Below are 24,953 nucleotides of genomic sequence, written 5' to 3'. Positions count from 1 at the left end.
CTTATTATTGGTCTTCTAAGGAAATTGAGTAATATCTTTTACTTCTAAGACACCTCTTGCCTGCGGTGTCAATGGTATGTAAAGCAGTTTGAGGTATGCTTGACTAAAAATTAGGGCTGTTGATTAACCACAGTTAACTCACGTGATTAACTAAAAAAATCAATTGCAATTAATCACAGTTTTAATTGCATTGTCAAACAAGAGAATACCAATTGAAATATTTTTTGATATTTTTCTACATTTTCAAATATATTGATTTCAGTTAAATGCAGAATACAAAGTGTAAGGTGCTCACTTTATATTATTTTTATTACAACTATTTGCACTGTAAAAATGATAAACAAAAGACATAGTATTTTTCAATTCATCTCATACCAGTACTATAGTGCAATCTCTTTGTCCTGAAGGTTCAATTTACAAATGTAGATTTCTTTTTGTTACATGACTGCACTCAAAAACAAAACAATGTAAAACTTTAGAGCCTAGAAGTCCACTCAGTTCTACTTCTTGTTCAGCCAATTGCTAAGACATTAATTAAATTAATTAATTAATACCATCACAAGGGAGCGGCCCCTCATCAGTTGCTCAAGACAGTAGATTTGGGCACAGACCAATTCACTAAACATCTGCTGTGATTCCCCCTCCACAGTTCTCCTTCCAGGGGAGAGAGCAGTTTGTTAAACAGCCTGATCTTAAAAAAATAAATAAAATCACAGTGGAGCCAGGAGGCGACTGGGCATCGTGTCCATCACTCAGTAGCTGTGACACGTCCGCCGGCAGGGGTCGCCCTACGTCCTGGAAATCCGCTGCAGGCAGGCACCTGGGGCTGGGTTTATTGGCGGTTCTATTGCTGTCGCAACTGGAGTTTGGTCTCGCAGGAGAGGAACGCGCGAGTCCCGCCAGCCAGAGCGCGCAGCTTCCTTCCCTGCAGCCGGCGCTTCCCTGGCGTCCTTGTGTGGTGCTGGCCGAGCAGGTCTGGCAGAGGGCGCTGCCCCTCCCTGGGAGCCGCTGGAGGAGGATGCGCTCAGAGCCGCGCCATGGGGAGCTCGGTGAGGAAGGGCAAAGCGGTGCTGCCGGTGGAACCCGCTGCCCGCCCCAGCAGGGAGCAGCCCCACCGAGCAGGTAGGCAACCAGCCCCTCGCGGGGACGGGGGCCAGGCAGCAGCCGGGTAGGAAGGTGGTAGCAGGGAGCGGGGGTTGGTTCCCGCAGCAGAAAGTTCGCTCTGCCCCTGCCAGGTGGCAGCCGCTCCCCAGCGCCTCCCCCACCTGCTCGCGTCTCTCCCTGCCAGGGGCCTGCCTTGCCAAGCGGGGAATCCTGCGATTTTTTTTCTGTGTGGGCATCGGCCAAGATGTTCAGCCCTGCCACTGGCTAGTGATTTGGGGTGCCCAGCTTCATGGATTGGGACCCGATTTGCAGAAGGTGTCAAGTGCCTGCCCCGTGGAAATCAAGCCCGTTTAAGATGTCCTAACTAAGGGGTGCCCAAAAATAAAAGCACCCCAAATCACTAGTTGCTTTGGAAAATTTTGGCCTTGTACATAGATTAGGTGTGAGTCTCTGCATCTATATAGCTAACTATAAAAACTATCTTTCTAGGTCTGCTTCATAATACATAGTACTTGCAGCCCTTTACTCAAAGTACTTAGCAAATGCTAATTAATTGATAGTTCTAGTCCATAAACTGACAATGAAACACTTTTTCATTTTCTGGTAAAAGAATTCGTAAGTCTCAGAAACAGAAGCTAAAAATTGTGTGCGGGTGGGCAACATAAAATCAAGAGCTCTTTCTGCTTTAATTCCCTCTTCTAACGCTGACTCAGGACTTCTTATACTGGGACTTTTTAGGTATCTGTGTATGTATTTTTGTAAAACGTAGATCTGTTTAATGAAGTAAACGTGACTGCAGACAAGGCTTCAATAATAATATGTTTCTAAAATTTAACTTGAGAAATTTAATTGTTTTCTGTGATTGTTTATACTTATCAAAATCTTGATCTGGTTTATGTGAAACAAAGATGATGTGGTTGATTCAGTTCCTATCTATTTATGGCCAAATTCTGATAACTTGTCAGTTCGTTCTGTTTTTGTACAGCACCTGGCACAATAGGGACCTGGTTCATGAGTGGGATTTCTAGGTACTTTGATAATGCAAGTAATTAATAATAATTAATGATGTTGAGTCGTACTTGACTCCATTAATAAACTAACAAATCAGGGGAGCTAGTCAGGGAGGACTATGAAACATAGTGATTTAGTATTTACCGGCATGGTAGCACTAGTCACTGAGTGCAAGATTTTTTAGGCACGTGTCCAAATTGCAGACATTCTTATCACCATAAATGGCAGCTTAGTAGCACTCACAACAGGGAAGGCAAATTTTGAAGTGATATGAAAACTGAATTGTTCTCTCACCCAATTGTTCTCTCAGTCCTTCCAATCCAGGTTAGGACTGAAGCAACTAGCAGTGCAGTGTGAAGAAGCTTGCACTTCAGCTGTCTGTTTTGTATTTGATTTATGGATAAATCAAGGTCAGGACTTCCATCTTCAATGCTATCAGCCTGGCACTTAGCATGAAGAATACATTCACTAAAAAACTGTCAAAAGTGATTTAAAAATGTAAAGGGTTTGAAATGCTGAATGACTGAGAATTTAAAAAAAAATGCTAAGCATATCTAGAGTAAACCAAAAGCCATTTTAAATATGTAATGTTTTAATAGGGCATTCAAGGCTGAAGGAAACTTCTAAAACATTGCGTATTTTTGGACTATGGAAAGTTTTTAATACACAGCCCTCACTTCCTCAAAGGTGGATATGGATTGTTTGTTTTTTTTCCATTGTTGCCAGAGCATTTTTGTATATATGATATTTGGAGAATCGTCAGGACTAAAACACTTTTGTAGTTCTATAAAATAATGTAAACCACTTTACATCTGTTTTGTACACAGCTTTCCCAAAATGCAGAGAGGAGATTTACTGAGTGTGAAAATTCTCAGATTAAAAACAAAGCAAAATGCTAATGGCTACATTGAGCCATTAGGCTCAGCTCTTTATGAGAAGCATAGTGAAGCTGTGCTGCTCAAACAGTCACAATTCCTCAATCTTCTCTAGCTTCTCCACTTGCTCCAGAAGGTAGGTAATTTACTTTACCCCTTTTGGGGATGAGGAAGACCTCTCTCTGTAGTCCTGGCAAACTCAGCACAGATTGGAGGTTATGCTTGCAAGTTGTGATCGTTGCTACCGAATGGCGAAGAATTGCACATCTCCTAGTATATTTATTTATTACTTTGTCTCTCCTATCCCCACCCTGACTTGCTTGTTAGTTTCCTCCATCTGTTATAGCTTACCTTTTAGGTTATAAACTCTTTAGGTCAAGGACTGTAATTTATGATGTACGATGCCTGGCACAATGGGGCAACCTGTGTGTGGTCATATGTGCTACCATAATATAAATATTCAATAATCATCTGATGGCTGGTGGATTTGGGAGGGGTCACACAGGTCCATACTCTATACCAGGGGTTCTCAATCTTTTTGTTTCTGAGGCCTCTCCCAGCATACTATAAAAACTCCACGGCCCATATGTGCCATAACAGCTGGTTTTCTGCATATAAAAGTCAAGGCTGGCATTACCAGGGTTGCAATCAGGGCAGCTGCCTGGGGCCTCATGCCACAGGGGCCCCTATAAAGCTACATTGCTCAGGCTTTGGCTTCAACCCCAGGTGATAGGGCTCAGGGCCCTGGGCTTCAGCCTCATATGGTAAGGCTTTGGCTTTTTACCCTGGGCCGCAGCGAGTCTAATGCTGGCCCTGCTTGGTGGCCCCCTTCAAACCTGCTCATGGCCGCCTGGAGGCCCCAGACCCCTGGTTGAGAACTACTGCTCTATGCATTTCTCCTTGCTATCATGGGGTGGAGAGAGGGGAATATTGGACTTGCAGTCTCTACTGTCTCTACTCACACTTGGAGCTGCAATCCAGGAGGGTCCTTACTGCCTCCTGTGATTGCATAGGTCCAGGCCACAATCTAGCTTTAGATAAAATTCCACAATACTAGACCATGAATGCAGAGACATTCAGAAAAACAGCACTATAGCGGTTCTAAGTACTTCATTTGGTCTTGACAGCGGGGACAAAAAAAAAAAAGCCCAACCAAATGTCACAAGTCTTCATTTAATCTGAGCAAAATTTCATAATTTTATGATGAACCCCATAGGAATAGGTATATATTTGTCATCTTCCTGTGAGTGAGATTGTGCCACTATTACATAAAGTAGTACCTTAATGTGCTAAGAGCCACACTGAAATCTGGTAAAGTACTGGTCATTGTGAGTGAGGATGGCAGGATCTGGGGCACAGTTCCATAGATCTGCATGGCTGTTGACAGTTTAATGTATTTAAGTCCCTTCTCCATGGAGCAACAATTGAAGAGTTGGTCTACACATAGAAATTGCACCAGTTTAACTAAATTTGTTTCTAAATCAATTCAGTCAAACCAGTAATCCAATTAAGCTAAATCCATATAAGGCACCCATAAACCAATTTAAGAACCTCCACACAAGGAGGTTGCACTGGTTTAGATAAATCAGTTTAGAAACAGAATTTAGCAATTTCTGTGTGTAGACCAGCCCTAAGGTGCCGATCTTGCAAACAGATGTGCCAGTACATCTCCTTACAGGATAGGAGCCTATAGGAGACTCAACATAGCAGGGGAGGACAAATGGAAGGATGAAGTTTATTTTACAGTAAGATATCATGACACATTCACAACAGGCATGTCTCTCTAAATATCATTTTAAAAAAATTATACCAAAATCTGAGCCAGTTTGTAGAATTAAGGGCATGGCAGAAGCCAGCATTGTAAGTTTTTATCCTAATTGAAATAACCAAAATCTATTAACTGCTTAAGGTGATGCTGTCAAGCCAGTCCTACTGTGCTTGTACATGCAGAGCAGAGGGTTCCCACAGTACTAATTAGGGAATCAAAGGAACACTACTGACGTTCACACTTCTCAGGTTACTATTAAGGTATGTCTTGACAAGCAAAAACAATCCCACCTAGGTTACAATGCTAACACAACTTCAAATGGTTTAGCTTGAATCTAAGCATATGGCTACGTTTCAAGCTGAGGGTTTGACTCCCAGATCAAGGGCTACGTCTACACTGCACGATTAATTCGAAGTAGTTTAAACCGATATTACAAAACCGATGTTATAAAATCGGGTTTGCGCGTCCACAGTGCAATCACAAAATCGATTGCTTGCGTCCCTGGTCCAAGGCTACCATCGATTTAAGGAGCGGTGCACTGTGGGTAGCTGTTCCTCAGCTATCCCATAGTTCCCACTTCCGTGTTGAGAGCACAGTGCCTGATGGGGCAGAAAACACTGCCCCGGGTGGTGCTGGGTACAGCCTCACCCCTCCCTTTGTGAAGGCAGCAGACAACCCTTTGGCGCCTTTTTCGCGGAGTGCATTGAGCAAACGCCATAGCACAGCAATCTTTCCCTTTTTTTTTTCACGTGGTGCTGGGGGGAAATAAACTGAGGAGCTGTTCCCTGAACCACGCCAGACACTGTGTTTGAACCTACAGACATTGGGAGCTCAGCCAAGAATGCAAATAATTTTCAGAGACTGCTGTGGACTGTGGGATAGCTGGAGTCCTCAGTACCCCCTCCCTCCCTTCATGAGCGTCCATTTGAGTCTCTGGCTTCCCGTTACGCTTGTCACGCAGCGCTGTGTATCCTGGAGTTTTTTATTCAAACGCTTTGGCATTCCGTGTTTTGTAACGGAGCAGGATACAACAGATTTGTCTCCCCATACAGCGATCAGACCTAGTATCTCCCGTACGGTCCATGCTGGAGCTCTTTTTGGATTTGAGACTGCATCGCCAGCCGTGCTGATCAGAGCTCCACGCTGGACAAGCAGGAAATGTAATTCAAAAGTTCGCGGGGCTTTTCCTGTTTACCTGCCCGCTGCATCCGAGTTCAGATTGCTGTCCAGAGCGGTCAGTGGTGCACTCTGGGATACCGCCCGGAGGCCAATAACGTCGATTTCCGTCCACACGAACCCTAATCCGAGTTATCACTATCGAATTTAGCGCTACTCCTCTCGTTTGGGAGGAGTTCCGAAATCGATTTAAGGAGGCGGTAAAATCGATATTAATGACGACGTCATGTGAACGGATACAGCGTTAAATCGGTATATCGGCCATTAAACCGATTTAAAGTCGCAGTGTAGACCTGGCCAAGGAAACATACCCATGCTAGTGCTGATCAAGCTGGTGAGCTAAAAACAGATTGCAGCTGCAGTGGTAGCATTGGGAGAAGTCCTTTATTTCCTTCCTGTTCCAAAACCCCTAGACTGTTGTCATGGAAATCAAAGTAATGTTACAAATTCAGAATTATTGCTTTCATGTTAAGATCAAGAAAGATATTAAACAAAAAAAATGCTGCCAGTAATTAGTCATAATTTTCCTTGCCAATTTTGCTATCACTTGAAAGGCAAATTTATTTAAGAAAAAAAGTTTTATAATATATTATAATTTTCCTAGTAGAACATTTCTCTTTAAAGGCAGATGCTCTTCTCTTTACTCCTGCTTTTATATTATGGTATTGTAGAGTTTTTAAACAGTAAGTGGTTTACTGTACCATATAATATATATGTTTTCTGTTTTTCTTTGCTTTTTAAACATATAACCTATTACATAAAAATGCACTATATTCAAGGAACATTATGCTTGCAAAGTCAAGCGCTTGAGTTATGAAATACTAGAATTAAGGTTGCCACTTTTATTCAGCCTTTTTGGGAGTATGCACTGTGATAGTGTCTTTAATTACATGATGTCACAGCTCTGATCAAATTCGTCCTTCTGGATGCTCACTAGACTGCCCTGTTTCACGTGCTGGGCATATGTGCTTTTTTTTTTTTTTTTTTTAAGCTCCCCTGCATCCCAGTTCGGTTTCAGCCTCTCTCTCTCTGGCCTCTCTAGCATACTTCCTGGGCACAGACGCTGTGTCCAGAGCCGCCCGGGGGTGGGGGGGCAAGTGGGGCATTTGCCCCAGGCCTTGGGCCCCACAGGGGCCCCCATGAGAACATAGTATTCTGTAGTATCACAACTCTTTTTTTTATGGAAAGGGCCCCCAAAATTGCTTTGCCCCAGGCCCTCTGAATCCTCTGGGCAGCCCTGGCTGTGTCATTATCCCCAGCTCTCCACAGACAAGCTGGAGGATGTATCTATCCCATTGCTGTGTTTGGGCAAGATCTGTTCAGGTGCTTATAGTCTAACTACCATCCTATTCAGAGACAGCCACTTAGGCACCCCTCCCTGTCTCCTTGGTGTTAAGGTATTTGAGGCAGGAGTACAGTAAAGAGAATCATAAGGGCTTAAACATACAGAGTTCATAATCTCAAACAGAATTCCTAAACTATACAGAGAAAAATTCCCCAAATCATCACACATGATTAAGACTGCGAGTCTGTCATGGATGTCACAGAGTCTGTGACTTTCCAGGACCTCTGTGACTTCTGCAGCCGGCAGGTGTGGCTGACCCAAGGGCTGCCCGAGCAGCTGGGGCAGCCCTGGGGTCAGCTGCACCCTCCCCACCCCCCAGCAGCAGCGGCAGTCCCTGGCTGCTGCCCCTCCCCATGCTAACACTAGCAGTGGTGGTCCCAGGCTGCTGCTCTTCCCCCCTCCCCCGCCCCGCCAGCACCAGGATTCCCGGGCTGTCCCTTTGCCAGCAGCGGCGGTGGCGATCCCGGGCTGCCCTCCCACCCCGGGCACCAGCAGGCACCTGAAAGCCTTCTGCCCCCCTCCCCCCCCAGCACCAGTGGGTGCCCAGAGCCCTTCCCAGCAGGTGCCCTGGAGTGCCCCCCCCAGCACCAGCTGGTGCCCCAGAGCCCCCCTTCCAGAGCAGCAGCTGCACCCCCAGAACCCTCCCAGAGCACCCAAGATTTAGTCAGGGGTATATAGTACAGGTCATGGACAGGTCATGGTGACGTGAATTTTTGTTCATTGCCTGTGACCTGTCCATGACTTTTACTAAAAATACCCATGACTAAATCTTAGCCTTGCACATGATCACATACTATATTGTCCATAGAATCTCCCCGTCCCCCTCAGCTCCATGTCTTCATCCCAGTTTTGTCTCCTCTGTCTCCCCTGCCTCCACATCTCAGTCCAAATTTGTGAGGTGCTGAGTGCCTTCCACTTCCATTGACTTCAGTAGGAGTTGAGGGTTGGGCTCTTGGGACTCAATTCCTCGTCACTGGTGTGCATGGAAAAACTCTAATTGGAATCTTGGAATGAGTTTGGTATCTGGCCTTTGGTGGGTAGAGTTGCAAAGTTTTGTTACTATTAAAAATCACTGTTGCAGGTTTTCCTGTGCTAAGAATAGCTGGCAGAGCCCCAAAATCCAACACAACTTCATGGTATAAAGATAAGGGGCCCAAATCGCTGCTGTATTAATCTACGTTTATGCCAGTGTAACTGTACTGAAATCAGTGAAATTACATCAGCATAAAACTGGAGTCATGCGGTGATGAATTGGGCCCCAACTCATTTTATTTCTCTTTGTGCTGTTTCCTGTAAACGTTTCTGCTATATTATTGTATGTGTGGACTTTTAAAATATAACAAAAACAGTGCTTCATAGCTGTGTTCACATAGCATTACTGTTGATGGATGCAAGCTTGCAGACTGTGGGCTCAAATTTTGCCCTTGCTTACATCAGTGCAATCTTAGGCCTAGTCTGCATCTAAAATTTAGGTTGATTTGGCTATGTCACTCAAGGGCGTGAAAAATCGACACCCCTGAGAGACTTAATTAAGCCAATCTAAGCCCCAGTGGAGACACCACTAGGTTGACCTGGCTACCACCTCTCCAGGGCGCAGATTTTCTACAGCAACAGAAAAATCCCTTCCATTGCTGTACCAAGTGTCTATACTACTGCATTAGCATTGCATAGCTGCAGCACTTGTAGTGTAGGCATACCCTTAATGACTGCAGTAGTAACTGAGAGCAGGACTTATCCCTTAGTATATGAACTGCCAGCACATTTTCTTGCCAGCCTAATGCTCATTCAATATGCATTTTATTTCATTCCTATGTGTTTTTGTTCAGCCTTGTTAAAGTTCCTCAAGAGTTTAAGTTGTTTCACATTTGTTTTAACCTAGATACGTCAGTTGGCATAACCACTTTTAAATTATTTCTGAATAGATGCATTTTGTAAGTTGGATGATGGAGAAATTGGAGCAAACTGTTGTGACAGTGCAACTCTTTAGTGATTTCAGAGCTCCACATTTCTTCCTCTGGCACTGGTGAAGCCTGGGGTAAATCAGTCCTACTCTGGAGGTTTAGTTCTTCACATTAGCTTATTTACAGTATTTACAGAGGAGGCCTGAGGTTTAGCCTGAGGGCTTCTTTAAACAAAAACAACAAAAAAAGTGCATTTCCTAATTCCCACTGGAGCATGCCTCTTCATATGCTGGCTACCAATTGCCAGCCACCCACTCTGTGGCCAGCTATGCTGGGAACCAAGGCCCCCCTCCCCAAACAGAAATAAACTCATTTCTCTTATAGAGAAAAACATCTCTTGTTTGGAAAAGCCTCCCCCGCTCCCTTACTGCACACAGCCCTTCTGCTGCTTGCTTCTCATCTTTCCCCTCCCCACCTCACCTCTCTCGCTCACTGTCACTGGAAGAGATTTCTGAAGGTCACAGGCAGTCCTTAATTAGACTCAGATGTTTATAATTAACCTGAGGTAACCTTTTTCAGGTCATATTAAAAGGATTTAATCATTCTAAGACTGATATACCTGCCTTGAACCATATATTTATCCTTTTATAGATAAGCACAAGAGAAGAGGTGCTCACTAATGGAGGTACATTACGATAACACTATTCTTATAGAAATGAATAAGCTGTTTACAGTTTAAATTGCTGAATGAGCTATTTGAGCTATTTTAAAGCCTACTTTTATGTTTTAGTACAAACTAAATGAAGGTGAAATACATGCTATAGAAAATGCACTGGTATTTCTGCATCGTGTACAGTATTGAACAAAAGGATTTTATTCACTTTGTTTTATTTTGAATATTGTCATGTCTTGAATTTAATAAAGTTATAATATTACACCCTTCTAGAACTCTCAGGTCTGCCTTTGTCAGGCTGCTAACACCTGACAGTTTCTAGACTGCAAATCTCTCGGATTTGGATTCTCTTCTACGGCTGACTCATTCTACACTTAGCCTCAAAACACTTTCAGAGATGCTGGGACACTGCCTAGGAAAGCTTGGTTTCCCTTGACCACATTCACTTTAGATGATGGTTGATGGTACTTTTCCCTGTGTTTGCTTGTGATGTTCTGTGTCACTAAAATGCATACCTGATAGTAAATAATAGATAGATAGAGATGGTGCAGGAAGGAATAGTTTTACTGGTGTGCGTGAGGCAGTGTTGATTAGTAGATAGAGCAGTGGACTAGGACTCAGGATTCTATTCCCAGCTCTGCTGGGTGACCTTGGACAAGTCTCTTCAGTCCTCTCAGCCTTGGTTTCCCCACCTGTAAAATGAGGACAATGATACCGAATTCCTAAGCACTTGGGGCTAGATTCACAAAAGTTTTTAGATGCCTAAGTCCCAGTTTTAGGCTCTTTAGTGATCCACAAAACTATTGAACTCTGTAGGCGTCTAAACTCATTTGACACCTACATTTTCAGGGTACAAGTTCCCTGTACCTAAATTTCTGCCTCTGAACGTGCACACTGCTGCCTCCCTCTAGGCGTCTGGACACCTGTCTCCTGCCTAAGCCACAGATGTATCGACAATCAGGGAAGATAGGCACCTATCTTACATGCCGGGCCTGATCTTGGAAGTGTGCTGAGAGGCTGCTGATTAGATTGGGTCCCATTCAAAATCTGGCCAATGGTGGTGTCCCCCTTACAATTTTTAGCCCAATGATGGGAGTAGTTGCTTGGGTTATGGGAGACCCAGGTTCAATTCCCTCCCCTGCCTGAAAAGGAGAGAGGATTTGAACAGGGTTCTCCTATAGCCTAGGCAAGAGCTCTAACCACTAGGCTGAAAGTTATAAGGAGGGCATCACCACCCATGGGTGCCAGAAGGACTGCAAAAAAAAAAAAAAAAAAGGCTAATTTCATTCTGGGGAGTATTAACAGAAGTGTCATGTGAAAGACTTGGAAGTAATTGTCCCGCTGTAGTTGGCACTGGTGAGGTCTTATCTGGACTACTATATCCAAGTCTGAGGACCACATTTTAAGAAAGATGGGGGCAATTGGAGAGAGTCCAGAGGAAAGCAACAAAATTGGTATAAGGTTTAGAAAAGCTGACCTATGAGGAAAGGTTAAAAAAAAAAAAAAAAAAACCTGGGGAAGCTTAGTTTTGAGAATAGAAGATTGAGGGAGGACCTGATAAGTCTTCAAATATGTTAAGGGCTATTATAGAGAGGATAGTGCTCAATTGTTCTCCACATCCACTGAAGGTAAGAGAAGTAATTGGCTTAATCTGCAGCAAGAGAGATTTAGGTCAAATGTTAAGACAGTTTTTTCTAACTATAAAGGTAGTTAAACTCTGGAACAGTCTTCCCAGGGAGGTGGTGGAATTCCCATTTCTGTAGGTTTCTAAGAACAGGTTGGACAAACAACAGTCAGAGATGATCTAGGTTTACTTGGTCCTGCTACGATGCAGGGGACTGGACTGGATGACCTCTTGAGGTCCCTTCCAGCCCTATATTTCCGTGATTCTACGAGAAGGGTGTGTGTGGTGGTGGTGGGAGCAGGCCAACCAACCAAAACATCTCCTTCCCAGAGCTGTGGAGGGAATGCCCCCAGCCCCAGCCTGACCCTCCTCTTCCACCTCACCCTCACGCACACCAGTTTGATCATCTCTGGCACCTATGAACCAGAACCAGTTCACCACAAGAGATTGCCCACTAAACAGTGTATGTAGAGATTACAAATTTTGCAGGATTTTTCTTGATATGACCAAGATAGCTGTCAAGAATGGGGGTGGAGGGAACAGGATGACTAAGGGTAGATAAATGTCTGCCAAAGAGTTAAGGGAGTAACAGATTCATAGATTTTCAGGGTCAGAAGGGACCACTGTGATCATCTAGTTTGGCCCTAGAACTTCCCCAAAATAGTTCCTAGAGCAGATCTTTTAGAAAAATGACCAGTCTTGATTTAAAAATCGTCAGTGATGGAGAATCTACTGCATCCCTTTGTCCAGTAATTAATTACTCTCACTCTTAAAAAATTTATGCCTTATTTCCAGGCTGAATTTGTCTAGCTTCAACTTCTAGCCATTGGGTTGTATTATATGTTTCTCTGCTAGTTTGAAGAGCTCATTATTAAATATGATCCCTAGGTAGATACTTAGACTGTAATCAAGTCACTCCTTAGCCTTCTTTTCATTGAGCTAAATAGGTTGAGCTTTTTGAGTCTATCACTATAAGGCATATTGTCTAATACTTTAATCATTCTCATGGCTCTTCCCTGAACCCTCTCCAGTTTATCAATTTATGACTTGTGGGCACCAGAACTGGACACAGTATTCAAGTAGTGGTTGTACCAGTAACCTCTCAACTCCTACTCAATATTCCTATTTCTGCATTCCAGTATTGGATTAGCTCTTTTGGCTACAGCATCACACTGGGATCTCATGTTCAGTTGATTATTTACCATAGCCCCTAAATCTTTCTCAGAGTCACTGCTTCTCAGATTATAGTCATTCATCCTGTAAGTATGACCTACATCCTTTGTCCCTAGATATTTACATTAGGGATGTAAATAACGTGTAAAAACAGTAACCATGTAACCGATTCAGAGTTTATCAGCTACACGGTTAAACATTTATCCGGAGAACTAGCGGTGCAGGGGATGCTGCAGCACCCCCACATTTTACGTGGTGCTCTGCTGCCGCCCCCACCCCAGGGATACCCACTGCTGGGAGGGACCGCAGGCAGGGAGCTGGGAGACCAGAGGGACTTCGGGCATGCCAGGATGCCAGGCAGCATCAGAGCCCTGGCATGGGGTAGCAGCTGGGATGTCAGCCGTGCAGGGATGCCAGGATGGCGGATGGCATAGCCGGCAGCTTGGAGGGACCTCAGGCATCCAGGACCCTGGACGGAGTTTAATCATTAGCAGAAACCCATAAGCATCAAGCTTATCGGCTAACCAGTTTACCGGTTAAACTCTTACATCCCTAATTTACATTTACTCATATTAAAACAGATACTGTTTGCTTGTACCCAGTTTACTAAGCACTCCAGATTGCTCTCAATTGGTGACCTGTCCACTTCATTATTTGCCACTTCCTCAATTTTTTTGCCACTTCCTGCAGACTTTTTCAGTGATGATTTTATGTTTTCTTCTGTGTCACTGAGACGAATGTTAACTATCACAGAGCGAAGAACTAATTCCTGCAGAACCTCATTGGAAACACACCCACTTGATGATGATGCCTCATTTACAATTAGATTTTGAAAGCTCTTAGTTAGCCATTAAATGTCTGCCATAAGAGCTAGTTTTTAATCCATTAAATGTCTGCCATAAGAGCTAGTTGTTGTTATTGTGGTTGCCCCAATTTTGTGTTGACCACAACAGCTAACAGCATCAAAGCAGGAAGCCCAGATATGCAAGTCATCTCAAACAAGTGACAATAGAGACTTTACAGAAACTAATCACATACTTTGTTTAGGCCACTTACAGCATGCTGCATCTGATTAGTCATGTTAAAATGATCTTCCATTGTTCAGAAATACATTAGTTTTTATTAACCATATCAATTATTATTGTTGTTTTTTTTATGTCCAAAAGATCATGAAATGTTAGATTATATAATGGTTTGAATTTTATTAAATGTAAAATATAAATATGTTTTAGCTATTATTTGTTTCTCTATGAAATATATTTTTTATTACATTATACATGTATCTGGTGCTTTACAAATAATTAAAAGACGCAGTTCTAACCATGAGGCGTTCACAATTTTAGGACCTGATCCTGTAAACCCTTAGTCATGTATGCAGTTCTTACACACACAAGTAATCCCATTTAGTTTGTGGGATTGTGTTATACCAATAAAAAACTAGCAGGATGTTATTAAAGGGGACAAGACATTTGTCACACTTATTGTAAATACCATAATAAAATAAAAGATAACAGCAAACAACGTTGTTTAGCTACTTATTCCTATATATCCATTCACACAATCATTTATACAAGTTCTGGATAGATATTATAGTTACCAGCCTAAAGTTGCTTGTGACAGAATACTGGCCAGGTACCCTGTACACAAGAGTGGAGCCGAGTCCGGGTCAGGTGCACCTGATGCTCCTGGAGGCTGGCAGCAGAACCATAGACTCAAAGTCCTCAGTCTTCAGAGTCCAGCTTTATAGGGATTTTTCCCTATGTTAGTTCATGGGAGTTGCTTCATTCTGCTGTTGTTAAATTAATCAGCAGGTGGCTGGCTCCATGTTGGCAGCAGAATGTTACCCAAAGTCTCTTATCTCACCCTTCTTTTTTACAGGCTTTTAGTTTGGATTCAAAGTCTATAGGTCTTGCTGTGTCACGCTGCCTTTGGGTTTGGATTGATCACCCGTCAATTGCAGGCGTGACTTTCAGCCTTGAACCTGGCTTTGATCTTCCTTCTGTTGTTCTTTTGTCCTTTTCTTTTTAGGGTGGATGCTTTTTACTTTGTTTCACTGTTGTCTAGGTCTTCAGCCGTTGGTAGTTGAACTTCACCTCATCAGGACAGGCTGGGGCTGGAGATTGATTTTATCATCCATACATGCCTCATTCACACATCTAAACTAACTAATAAGATTACAGCAGGGTTTGCAAAAATGAAGGTTGGAGGAAGCTTTTACAAAATGGAGTGAGCGTTTTAAAATGGGGTTTGAATTACAATATGGCAAACAGTGAACAGAAGTTACAATGCAGGCAAGTGTAGTGAATGGTGAACAGAAGTTACATTAATAAAGTGAACAATTAAAAACAATTTCATTTATCAGTTCTACAATTGGGTCCAAATTCGAACATGACATGACAAGGATAAATAACATATATTAGAGAGGTAAGGGAGAGACAGGACAAATGATACCATTAGGTAATGTTTGCATGAAAATAGTCTGAAAATAGACTGTTCCAGAGCCACAAAGGTATTTACTACTGAAACTGATGAATCAGAGCCTAAGTGCTAAGAATTAATGTTCCTATGGGATGGTTCTTGGAAGTTATAACTAAATGTGTCCATTTAAAGCTTTTTATGCGACCTGTTAATGACATTTGTTATATTACAAAGCTACAGTAGTTTTATATTTAAGTTTATTTTAACCAGTTTTATTTACTTCAAAATAAAATGGAAGATGGAAATGTTCAGATACTGGAGTAAATAATTAGTAGTAAATTCTGTCATTAAGAGGGGTATTATTAAAGTTTAGGAGCTATTGAATTAATTGCTACAACCTTATTCTATATTAGGCTTGTGTAATTTATATTGTGAATGCTCTGGAAACATTTAAGATTAGCAAATAATCTATTAACCCTCATGTAAAACATCTCCATTAACATTAATTAGAGCCTCATGACTAAATCCCCATATGCTCCACTGAAAACGTGCCACAGTCATGTGGGAAAAGAATATGATAAAGGTTTGAGTCTCTCTTGGAACACTGATGCTCAGCTGATGATGCTGAAGGCTCCAGATCTGAATATGTGGATGCCAGTAATTAGGTTCTACAAGGATTCAGGGATCTTCCTGCATGGATCTGATTGCAGGAACAGAGCCAAATCCTGAAAGCTTGTCTCAATTATACTTTCCAGGGAAAAAATGTGAATGGTAAGGAGTTTTCATAAAATGTCATGCAATGAAATCCTGGCCTCATTGAAGTCAGTGGGAGTTTTGCCATTGGCTTCAGTGAGTTCAGCATTTCATGCAGCGGCGTATTATTGCCTAGGCTGACAAGGCCTAGGCCTAAGGCGAGAAATTTGAAGGAGCGGCAAATCTGAGTACCCATGGAGAAGCTCCCCTGCTCCAACTCGCCTCCTTTGTGAGCGTGCTGCTGCGTCCTGTTTCTCTCCCCTCCCTCCCAGTGCTTGCACTGCGAAACATCTGTTTCATGGGGGGAGGGAGGGAGGGAGGAGGAGGGGGAATGCGGTGCGCTGGGGGAAGAGGTGGGGCTGGGGCAGGGATTTGGGGAAGGGATCCAATAGGGGCAGGGAGGGGGCGGAGTTAGGGCAGGACTTTGGGGAAGGGATTGGAATGGGGGTGGGGAAAGGGTGGAGTCAGGGTGGGGTCAGGGGTGGGCGGGGTGACAATTATTTCAGGGCCTAAGGGCAGCAAAATCATTAATCCGCCACTGATTTCATGCTCTTAGGCTGTCTACATTTGGACTTAGGGGTGTGAGTCCCAGCTCATGTAGACATACTCACGCTAGCTCTCTTTGAGGAAGCACACTAAAAACAGTAGCTGAGGTAGCATGGGCAGCTGTGAGTGGCAGCACAGGCTAGCCATGCTAAGTGTGTGCTCATGGGGTTCAGGTGGGTTGGTACTCAGGGCAGCTAGCCCATGCTGCCACTTGCCACTGCCATTGCTACTGCGGCTGCACTGCTATTTTTAGCACACTAGCTTGATGGAAGCTAGCACGAGTGTGTCTACATGAGCTGGGAATCAACTCCAGGTATAATCATACCCTTAGACTTTGCCTGCTGGTGGGTGAGAAAAGACAGAGAAAGTCAGCTGGTTCCACTGTTCTAAAAATATGAAATTGTTTTAAAAAACCCTTTGAAATAAATCATTAATATTTTAATTTCATCTGAACCTCTTATCAGCATGTCGTCTTTATCATAAACAATTTTACAATCTGGTTTTTGGTTATTCCACTTTGTTTTAATTTCTTATAGCAACAGAAGATTATCACCATGAAGCTCAGAATGCAAACAATGGACAAGCCATTACAGCTTCCTGCAAAAATAAAGATACAGACCTGCAGTTTAAAATACAGGCCTACATAGATAAAAACACTGTTATGATCTTCAGTAACACAGCGTGCAGTCTCTCTGCTAAGGTAATGAGTTAATTTTCATGCAGAGATATGCAGGATTTGTCATATCTTACAAGTTCACTGTTCTTCATTTCACTAACGTAACTGAGTTGCAAGATCCTATTGACTTCAGCATGGCTCCATATGGGCACAGGAGTCTGTCTTTGAAGTCATTTTCAAGATCAAGGTCTTAGTTGCTGTCTCCTCTAGTTTTTCCTAGTCCAACTATAGCCAGAACCATCTTTCTATTTTTTTTCCCTGCAAAGTGTATGTGTGGTCTCTCATACCAGCTGCAGACCGCTCCTGCGTCTGGCACCCATCCCACTGTCCCTGACAAATATCTGGTCCTGACCTTCCAGCTCATAGACCTCAATTCAGCAAAGTACTTAAGCATGTGCTTAAGTTTACTTTGTTTACTTCAGTGGGACATATTTAAGCATGTGCTTAAACCTTAGCATATGCTGAAGTGCTTTGCTGAGTGAGAGCCATAGAATGCTCTGTTTCCACATATTCTCCACCTGGAAATTAAGCTGCAAGGGCTAAATTTTGGCTCTTCATATCAGTCTATTCATTCAGGGCCTGATCCTAAATTAGAGTTTTCCTATTGACATCAAGGGTTTGAGTCAGGCCCTCAGATAGGTGACCCAGATAAGATTTCTTATTAATTCTGGTGTAGAATTTATCATCCCATTGTCAATGCCACTTCTTGAGTTACCTTGCTTCTGTAAATGCCCTTGCTCTGCTATTTAGAGATTTCTTGAAAAGTTAATTCATCTAGTTTGTCCTTTGGAGAAACAGAACTGCGAAGAGTAATTTCTGCCTTTTTCACGTATTCATTGGGTTTGATTAACTAAGGATTATCTTTCTGTTAAAAGATGACCATTTTTTCTTTCTGTTATGGATAAATTGTTTAACTCTTATGCAGGTTGAGAAGTTTCCAGAAGGAAATTCCCATCTACATAAAGATATTTCCCACTTATTATTTGACTACCTGCATATGCCTCTACACATTAATTGTATATTTTTACTCTAATGGATGTAATTAAAAAAGAATTTAGGTTTTCTCAAAGGGGAACAGAAGTTTTTATTTCAAGTTAATAAATCAGTTTTAAAAATGATGGGGAATTGGACTCAGATTTTATGCATTAGAGTCTCAAGTCCAGGCCCACATTAGCAGAGGGATCTATCTTAGAGCACAGCCTCATTGTTCTTGTTAATTAGGGCTTCTGTTTTTCAGGATTTATTTTTAGCAATTTTTGATTCATTATTTTTGATTTAGCAATTTTATGTAGATGTCTAAAATCAGGGCACTAAGGGGCTTTCTCTTTGTATGAAGAGATTATTTATTAATGTTCCCTAGTGCATGTTAATGTAGTACTTTTTTTCAAACAGCACTGCATTAACGCACATTATGGAATCTAAGGGTTTACATGGACCAATTAATGCACAGCACATTAGAACAGTGGTTTTCAAACTCCTTTTCCGGGGACCCAGTTGAAGAAAATTGTTGGTGCCCATAACCTAGCAGAGCTGGGGATGAGGGGTTTAGGATGAGAGAGGGGCTCAGGGCTGGGGCAGAGGGTTGGGGTGAGGGTTGCGGGGTGGGGCCAGGAATGAGGGGTTCAGGGTATGGGAGGAAGCTCTGGGCTGGGGAAGGGAGTTGGGGTGCGGGATAGGGTCAGAGCTCTGGGCTAGGGCTGACGGGTTTGGGGGGGCTCTGGGCTGGGGCTGGGGGTTAAGGTGCATGGGGGGGTCAGGGCAATGGGCTGGGGTTGCTGACCAGAGTTGCTAGGTCCCAGTATGCTGAGCAAGGCAACCCAGTGCCTTACATGCTGCGACACAGTAGTGGGTCATGACCTAAACTCTGAAAAACACTGCATTAAAGTGCATTAGAAATCACCGCCGTAGTTTGCATTACTGGTCCATGTAGACAAGCCCTTAGATACAAGTAACCGTTTCTAGAGTTTTCCCAGTGTTTATTGAATAGGCACTGATTTCATTTTTTTGTCACTAGTGTTTTATTAGTGTTATCAGTGTAAAACTGAAAACCAGAAGCCCTACTGTTAATGTACAATATTTTAAACTGAATTCTAGCTCAAGTCATCCAACATCTTGCTCTTACCCAAATCAAGCTTAACTTTGGATGGAAGCAAGATTGGGCCCTAAGACTTTAAAAGCCACAGAGCAGAACAGCCACAGCACAAGTAAGATTCTATCATTCTAGTACTTGTGGTCAATAGTAAAATGAAACTTATAATGGATAGATAAGATACTATGAGTGTCTGATTTTCTCAGGTCATTGATTATAAGGACAGAGTGGCAAAAATGGAGGAAAAAATAAGACATTTTGAACTTCGGTGTTCACCTCTATTTTTAAGGAGTCAGAATTAATGAATACCTTGCCTGACTAACTTCTAATATGGCAGAACAATCTACCTCACTCACCAGTTATGAGGCTAACATGACTCCTTTTTAGTCGATTTTAGAGGGCTTGTCAATATTATATTTATAATGAAAACTCGAGGCTAGATTTGACCCTGCATCTGAGTTTTTGTTGGCTTAGGGAGGGGAGTGTAATGGAGGAGGGGCATTGGATAGCCAATTCCAGCTCCCTGATCCTGTCTGCCAGTTTACACTATTCTCAGCCTCTGGATGAGTTAGAGGAGCCTTGGAACTGCTCCAACTTATATCACTGCATGTAGCCTGTAAGAGAACTCAGTGGAATTTCTTGTGTAAGACAGTAACTGCTTAGCATTGGGAGTAAGGCCCAGTGTGTCCCAGAGACTGGCTAAGTGACTTGCGCAAGGACACAATGAGGCAGTGGCAGAGCCAGGAAGAGAACCTGTGACCTCTGAGTTTCTTCTCTAGCTATTCATCTACATTGCCTCTCAGTGGGAGGATTCTTATGGGCTAGATGTGGATAGCACATAAGAGGATAAATGAGTGGCCTAGAGAGGGAAGAAGGAAAATTTTGGTGTTCAATGCTTTGTATTAATGTCAGTATTTATACACTGTGCTTTATGCAGGTGAAAGAACTGTTCAAATCCATGAGCGTTCCCTACTGTTCACTTGAACTAGACCAGACAGGTGAGGCTCTTTTGCAGTTGAGTTTCTTGTATGCAAATAAATATACTGAAAGTCAGCAAGCACCACAGTCTTTCTTAATATTTCCTGTGACTACTTCCTCGTTGGCTGTATCTGCAAACAATGAGAGTGCTGTTCTTCCTGTAGTCTAAAGACAAACTTTTTTTTGTATCTCTTCCTCATGGAGAGTATAGATGTTGTTGTTGTATAACAGGTGAAACCTTCCCTCACCTGCCTCCTCAGAACAACTGCCTGACATGTTAAAACTACAGTACCAAATGGGATTCACTGCTGTTGTGTGTTTCATTCTGCTATAGCTGTGGCTGGGATTTACATGATGGTGTCTGAAAATGACAGCGATGCTTCCTTCATCCTATACTGCTTTTCATTTAATGTTTTAGCCCCTATGAGAGAAGGTGAGATTGTAGTGCAATTGCTTTTATATGTACAGTGCTTCTCAAACACATTAAACACGAGTAATTAAATTGAGAGGTGAGACTGTAAGTTCATGTAACAAGCACCTTCATCCATACCTACAGGGCTAGCTTCTGATCTCACTTACGATATTACAGTAACGCAACTCCTCTGACTTCAGTGGGTTATTTCTGGCTTGCACTGATGTCAGTGAGAGGCATATTAAGTCCCTTGTGTGTACATTACACCCATTTAGATTATCTTTGACTGACCAACTTGCTCACTTTGGCGCAGCCAATGACTGAACCCTGACTGTGGAGGCAGATGTGGCTCTAAACCACCTTCGTGCTTCCCCTGGTTTTAGCAGAGCCAGGGGTTGGGTCATCCCCTGACACAAGTTAGACTATCCACAGGGCTGCTCTAATTTATGGTAGTTTAGGCTACAATGGTCCTTTGACCAGGGATCAGTGCAGTGTCACCCAGGCAAGCTCTGACACGTCTCCTGCAATAAAGCTGAGGGGTGGCAGAAGCCACTGGCATAAAGCCAACATAGCTGCCCTCTGCAACAGCACAAAGAGCAATTGTTGGAGCAATGATCTAGTCTTATGATTTACACCCGCTCATCAAGTGTAGCTTATGCACATGAGCTTTCAATTTGGCCCTCTGAGTCTTTTGAACTCTAAGCAACTCTAAGGTTCTAGATGATAGGAGTAAAGCAACTGGCACATCATTGTTAAAATGAGGCATTTGTTTTAAGTTGTATCTTCCAGATTGTTAGAGTAGTAATGACAGCTAATGTTTCAATCAAATTCTTTCTTTCAGTAAAGGTTCTCTTGCTGATTCATGCCAATGCAAATGAGCAGAAAGTTTCTGCTTTGTGACATGGAGAGCAAATTCTTACTTAAATCAACAAAGACCTTTGCCTTGAAGTACATTTCTTAGATCTGCATGGCGAGTACTTTGAGGGTTTACACCTACTGCTCTTTCTTATGTAAGAATCAGGCCCTCCCTGTATTGTTCTCTTTTACTCTTGAACTTAATATTGAATTTTGTTTGGCTTTTTAGTACTGTAAAGGGTTTCTTGGTTTTGTTTATAGTATCAGATTGTTAATGCCCCCTGTGCAGGCGGCACAAGGGCTGGGGTAAAAGCTCCTTGTGCTTTTCACCCCTCATCCTGCTCCACTGAGCTACCACAGGAGTGCTTTCCTCCACAAAGGGGGCAGGCACAGGGTGGTAGAGTCTCTGTGTGGGCCAGCAGGTGAGGCCAGACATGAGGAGAGCACACACTGCGTCCATTTCAAGGGTGGCAGAGCTGCAGCGTGCATTCTCTGATAACCCCAGGAAGAATTCCTCCTGGGCTACCGTTGCAGCATAGTCCCTCCTTACCCATTCAGTGCGGGGTTGTGCCTTTAAGACACGATCCAGCTCATAGTGCTGCTAAAATTAATGTATATTTAGTGACGGGGAGTTTAATATTTTCTTTAATGTTACAGTGTGCCAGATGTAGTCCAATATCATGGCCCAGCCAGCTTTTTAGGGATTTTCCTAATGTTGTGGGCCATATATTCACCTGGTGTAAATTAGCACAACTTCACTGAAGTCATAATTTCATTAGAGCTATGCTGATTTACACCAACCATGAGAATGGCCCTAAATGCCCTCTATCTCAGAGAAGGATCCAGATGTGCTAGATGTGAGATCCAAGACCTGCTTGTGGATGATGCCCTGAGGAATATGCTAGTTTATCTGAGGGAAAATATTGATTCACCAACTCTCTGCATTATTGTAATTACCATTAATGGAAGAGTTTATGCTGAGTGTTTGCCAGAACAAACACAGGATATGAAAAGCGCTGCTTTGCTTTGTCATTCATCTCTGGAAGTTTGCCCAGTGCAACAAGGGAGTGGCCGAGAAACTATGAATTTATAACTAAGTTCCCCTGGTGGATACTTGGGGTGACTAGAGCTACTTGTATACAATTTGCTTTGTCCAACCAACGTATTTTTATCTAATTTCAGAGTATAGTTTTACATTAACTTTCTTGAAGCTGTTTAAACTCGTTATAGGAATACAATATAAGGTTCATTTGTTTAATGACCACAGAACTCTGGCTTTCCGTAGGATTTTTTTTTTTTTTTTGGCCAGGGGAATGTTCTACCTCAGTACAAATCCTGGGAGGTATTCAAAAACTGTCCCCCACATTCCTCAGCATGTATTGGTGTAGGCTGCTATCCTGTCCCCTCCGCTCAGGAAGGATGAAACACAACACTCTGAGTCTGTTCAGTCCCTTTCCTCATGGTACCATTTATTGATTGCACTGACAATCTTTAGCAAACCCCAGAATCAAACAGTTCAACATAAATCCAGCAGCCACCCTTCCCTCAACCCAAGGGCTTTTTTGCCGGAGCCTCTCTGCACCTGGCAACATAGTTGCTGGGAGTGCTGCCTCACATTCTGTCCTGAAGTGGTTTCCATCAGGGTTTACAGTTTGGTTCAGTGGCTGTCAGCACCCCCACTATACAAATTGTTCCACCACCCCTGCCAGGCAACTATTCCCCAGTCTTCCTATGGACCAGAAGCGGCCAAAATTACTGACCCTCCGAACCGCGTACAACAATCTTCAGAAGTTCAAAAGGTACAGCACAGCTGCCAGAGCCTGGGGCTTCTGCCCTGCTGAAGGCACCTGCCGGGGACAAGACTTCAACTCTGCTCTTGCTGAAGCCCTGGCAGGTGCTCCCTCTGGGGCTGAAGCCCCACTGGACAGAAGCCCCTAGCCCACCACTTTGCTATAAGGCAGAGGTCCTGAACTCTGCCCACTCCCAAGTCTTGTAGGTGGAGAATGGGGGAGGGGCATGGGAGCTTCCAAGAGCCACACTTTAATTGTAAAAGAGCCTCATGTGGCTCATGAACCACAGTTTGGCCACCCTTGCTATAGACTGTCTTCCTGGGAGTCCCCTTGCCATAGGAGCCAACCTGCTGCTTGGAGCGCTCTCTCTCAGTAGAGCTCTTTCAGCCTTTATAAGAGTCGGGTGCTCATCAGGCAACCATCTGACTTTTTCCTTCCCATGTGCTTCTGATAATTGCCTCCACCAGGCCCAAACACCTTTTCGTAGAGGGGCTCTGCCTCAAACCAGGCTGCTCCTTAAAGTGACAGACTTTCCTGTTACAGTTGGTTCCTACATAATGTTTTCCCAAAATAAAATGTTAAGACTTTAACATACTTAATAACAATACCTAGTGCTTACATAATGATATGTATTTTCAGAGCACTTGACAGCCATTAGTTAATTATTTTTCACAATAGCCTTGTGAGGTAGGTGAGCATCATAGGTGCTGACTCCAGGGGTGCTCCGGGGCTGGAGCATTCATGGGGAAAAAAACAGTGGGTGCTCAACATCCACCAGTGGTCCCCCAATCAGCTCCTCCCCCTCCCCTCCTGTGCTTTCCCCCCTGCTGTGGATCAGCTGTTCAGCAGCATGCAGGAAGCGCTGGGGAGGGGCGGAGTGGGGGGGCAGGTTTGGGGCAGGAAGAGGTGAGGCAGGGGCAGAAAGAGATGGAGTGGGGCCTTGGGAAAGGGTTGCAGTGGGGGCAGGCTTGGGGTGTTGAGCCCTCCTGGGAAATTAGAAAGTCGGTGCCTTGAGTGAGTATTATCCCTAAGTTATGGCGTAGGAAATGGAAATATTGAAAATTAGCCCTTAACTTCACTAAGTTGGTCTGTCTGCATATGAGTGCACAATTGCATTTCTCTTTTGTGTGTTCACTACCAGATATGTATGCACATATCCGGGACAGATGTGTGTCTAGCCATGTGCATGTGCAAACCAGAATTTGCACTGCACATCCTGTAGTAAGCAGGAGAAGTATGCGCACAGCTAAATTCACACAAGTATGTGCTGACCAACTTACTGAAAATCAAACCCTACATGACTTGACCAAAGTTACATGGAGATTCAGGAGCAGAGCTAGTCCTAGAACCTGTCATGTGTGCAGACCTTGCCTCTCCTCTGCATTCAGTGCTGTGCCAGATCAGCACTCCCATCAACAGGATTGGAGAATGTTAGTTGTTTCTGCTAATTTGTTATACAGACCTTTTCTATGAACGTAAGTGGGTAGGTTTTTTTTTCACTTTGATGTCCAAGAAGGAGGTGCAAATCTCACCCAGCCTTCTGAAAAAGTACTCCACAGAACTGGCTTTCAATCAGTCACATTATCTTTGTCTTTAGTTGGGCTTTCTAAAATTACACGTAGTACTTTATATGTGAAATGATTTTGGCATTTGAGTTCTATGAAGTCAAAAATTTCTGTCATATTTAGTATCAGAGGGGTAGCTGTGTTAGTCTGGATCTGTAAAAGCAGCAAAGAATCCTGTGGCACCTTATGGACTAACAGATGTTTTGGAGCATGAGCTTTCG

General features: G+C 43.3%; 1 protein-coding gene across 4 annotated transcripts in view; it reads left to right on the top strand.

The window, feature by feature from the left end:
• The first annotated feature begins 256 nt into the window (after nucleotides 1–256).
• Nucleotides 257–24,953, top strand: part of TXNRD1 (thioredoxin reductase 1) — a 62,762-nt gene continuing 38,065 nt past the window's right edge. Inside the window, exons 1-3 of one of the 4 annotated variants that reach the window (XM_032783865.2) lie at nucleotides 257–1,122; nucleotides 16,904–17,067; nucleotides 20,070–20,130. In XM_032783865.2, coding sequence (XP_032639756.1) covers nucleotides 1,038–1,122; nucleotides 16,904–17,067; nucleotides 20,070–20,130 — 310 coding nt within the window. In that variant the 5' untranslated portion in view covers nucleotides 257–1,037. The remainder of the gene's footprint in view (nucleotides 1,123–16,903; nucleotides 17,068–20,069; nucleotides 20,131–24,953) is intronic. The other 3 variants (XM_032783866.2, XM_032783867.2, XM_075068775.1) reach the window with 3 other exon arrangements.

The sequence above is a fragment of the Chelonoidis abingdonii genome, chromosome 1 (assembly GCF_003597395.2).
Source record: "Chelonoidis abingdonii isolate Lonesome George chromosome 1, CheloAbing_2.0, whole genome shotgun sequence".
Taxonomy (NCBI): domain Eukaryota; kingdom Metazoa; phylum Chordata; order Testudines; family Testudinidae; genus Chelonoidis; species Chelonoidis abingdonii.
The sequence above is the reverse complement of the archived record's forward strand: the minus strand, read 5'-3'. Positions and strand labels throughout refer to the sequence as shown.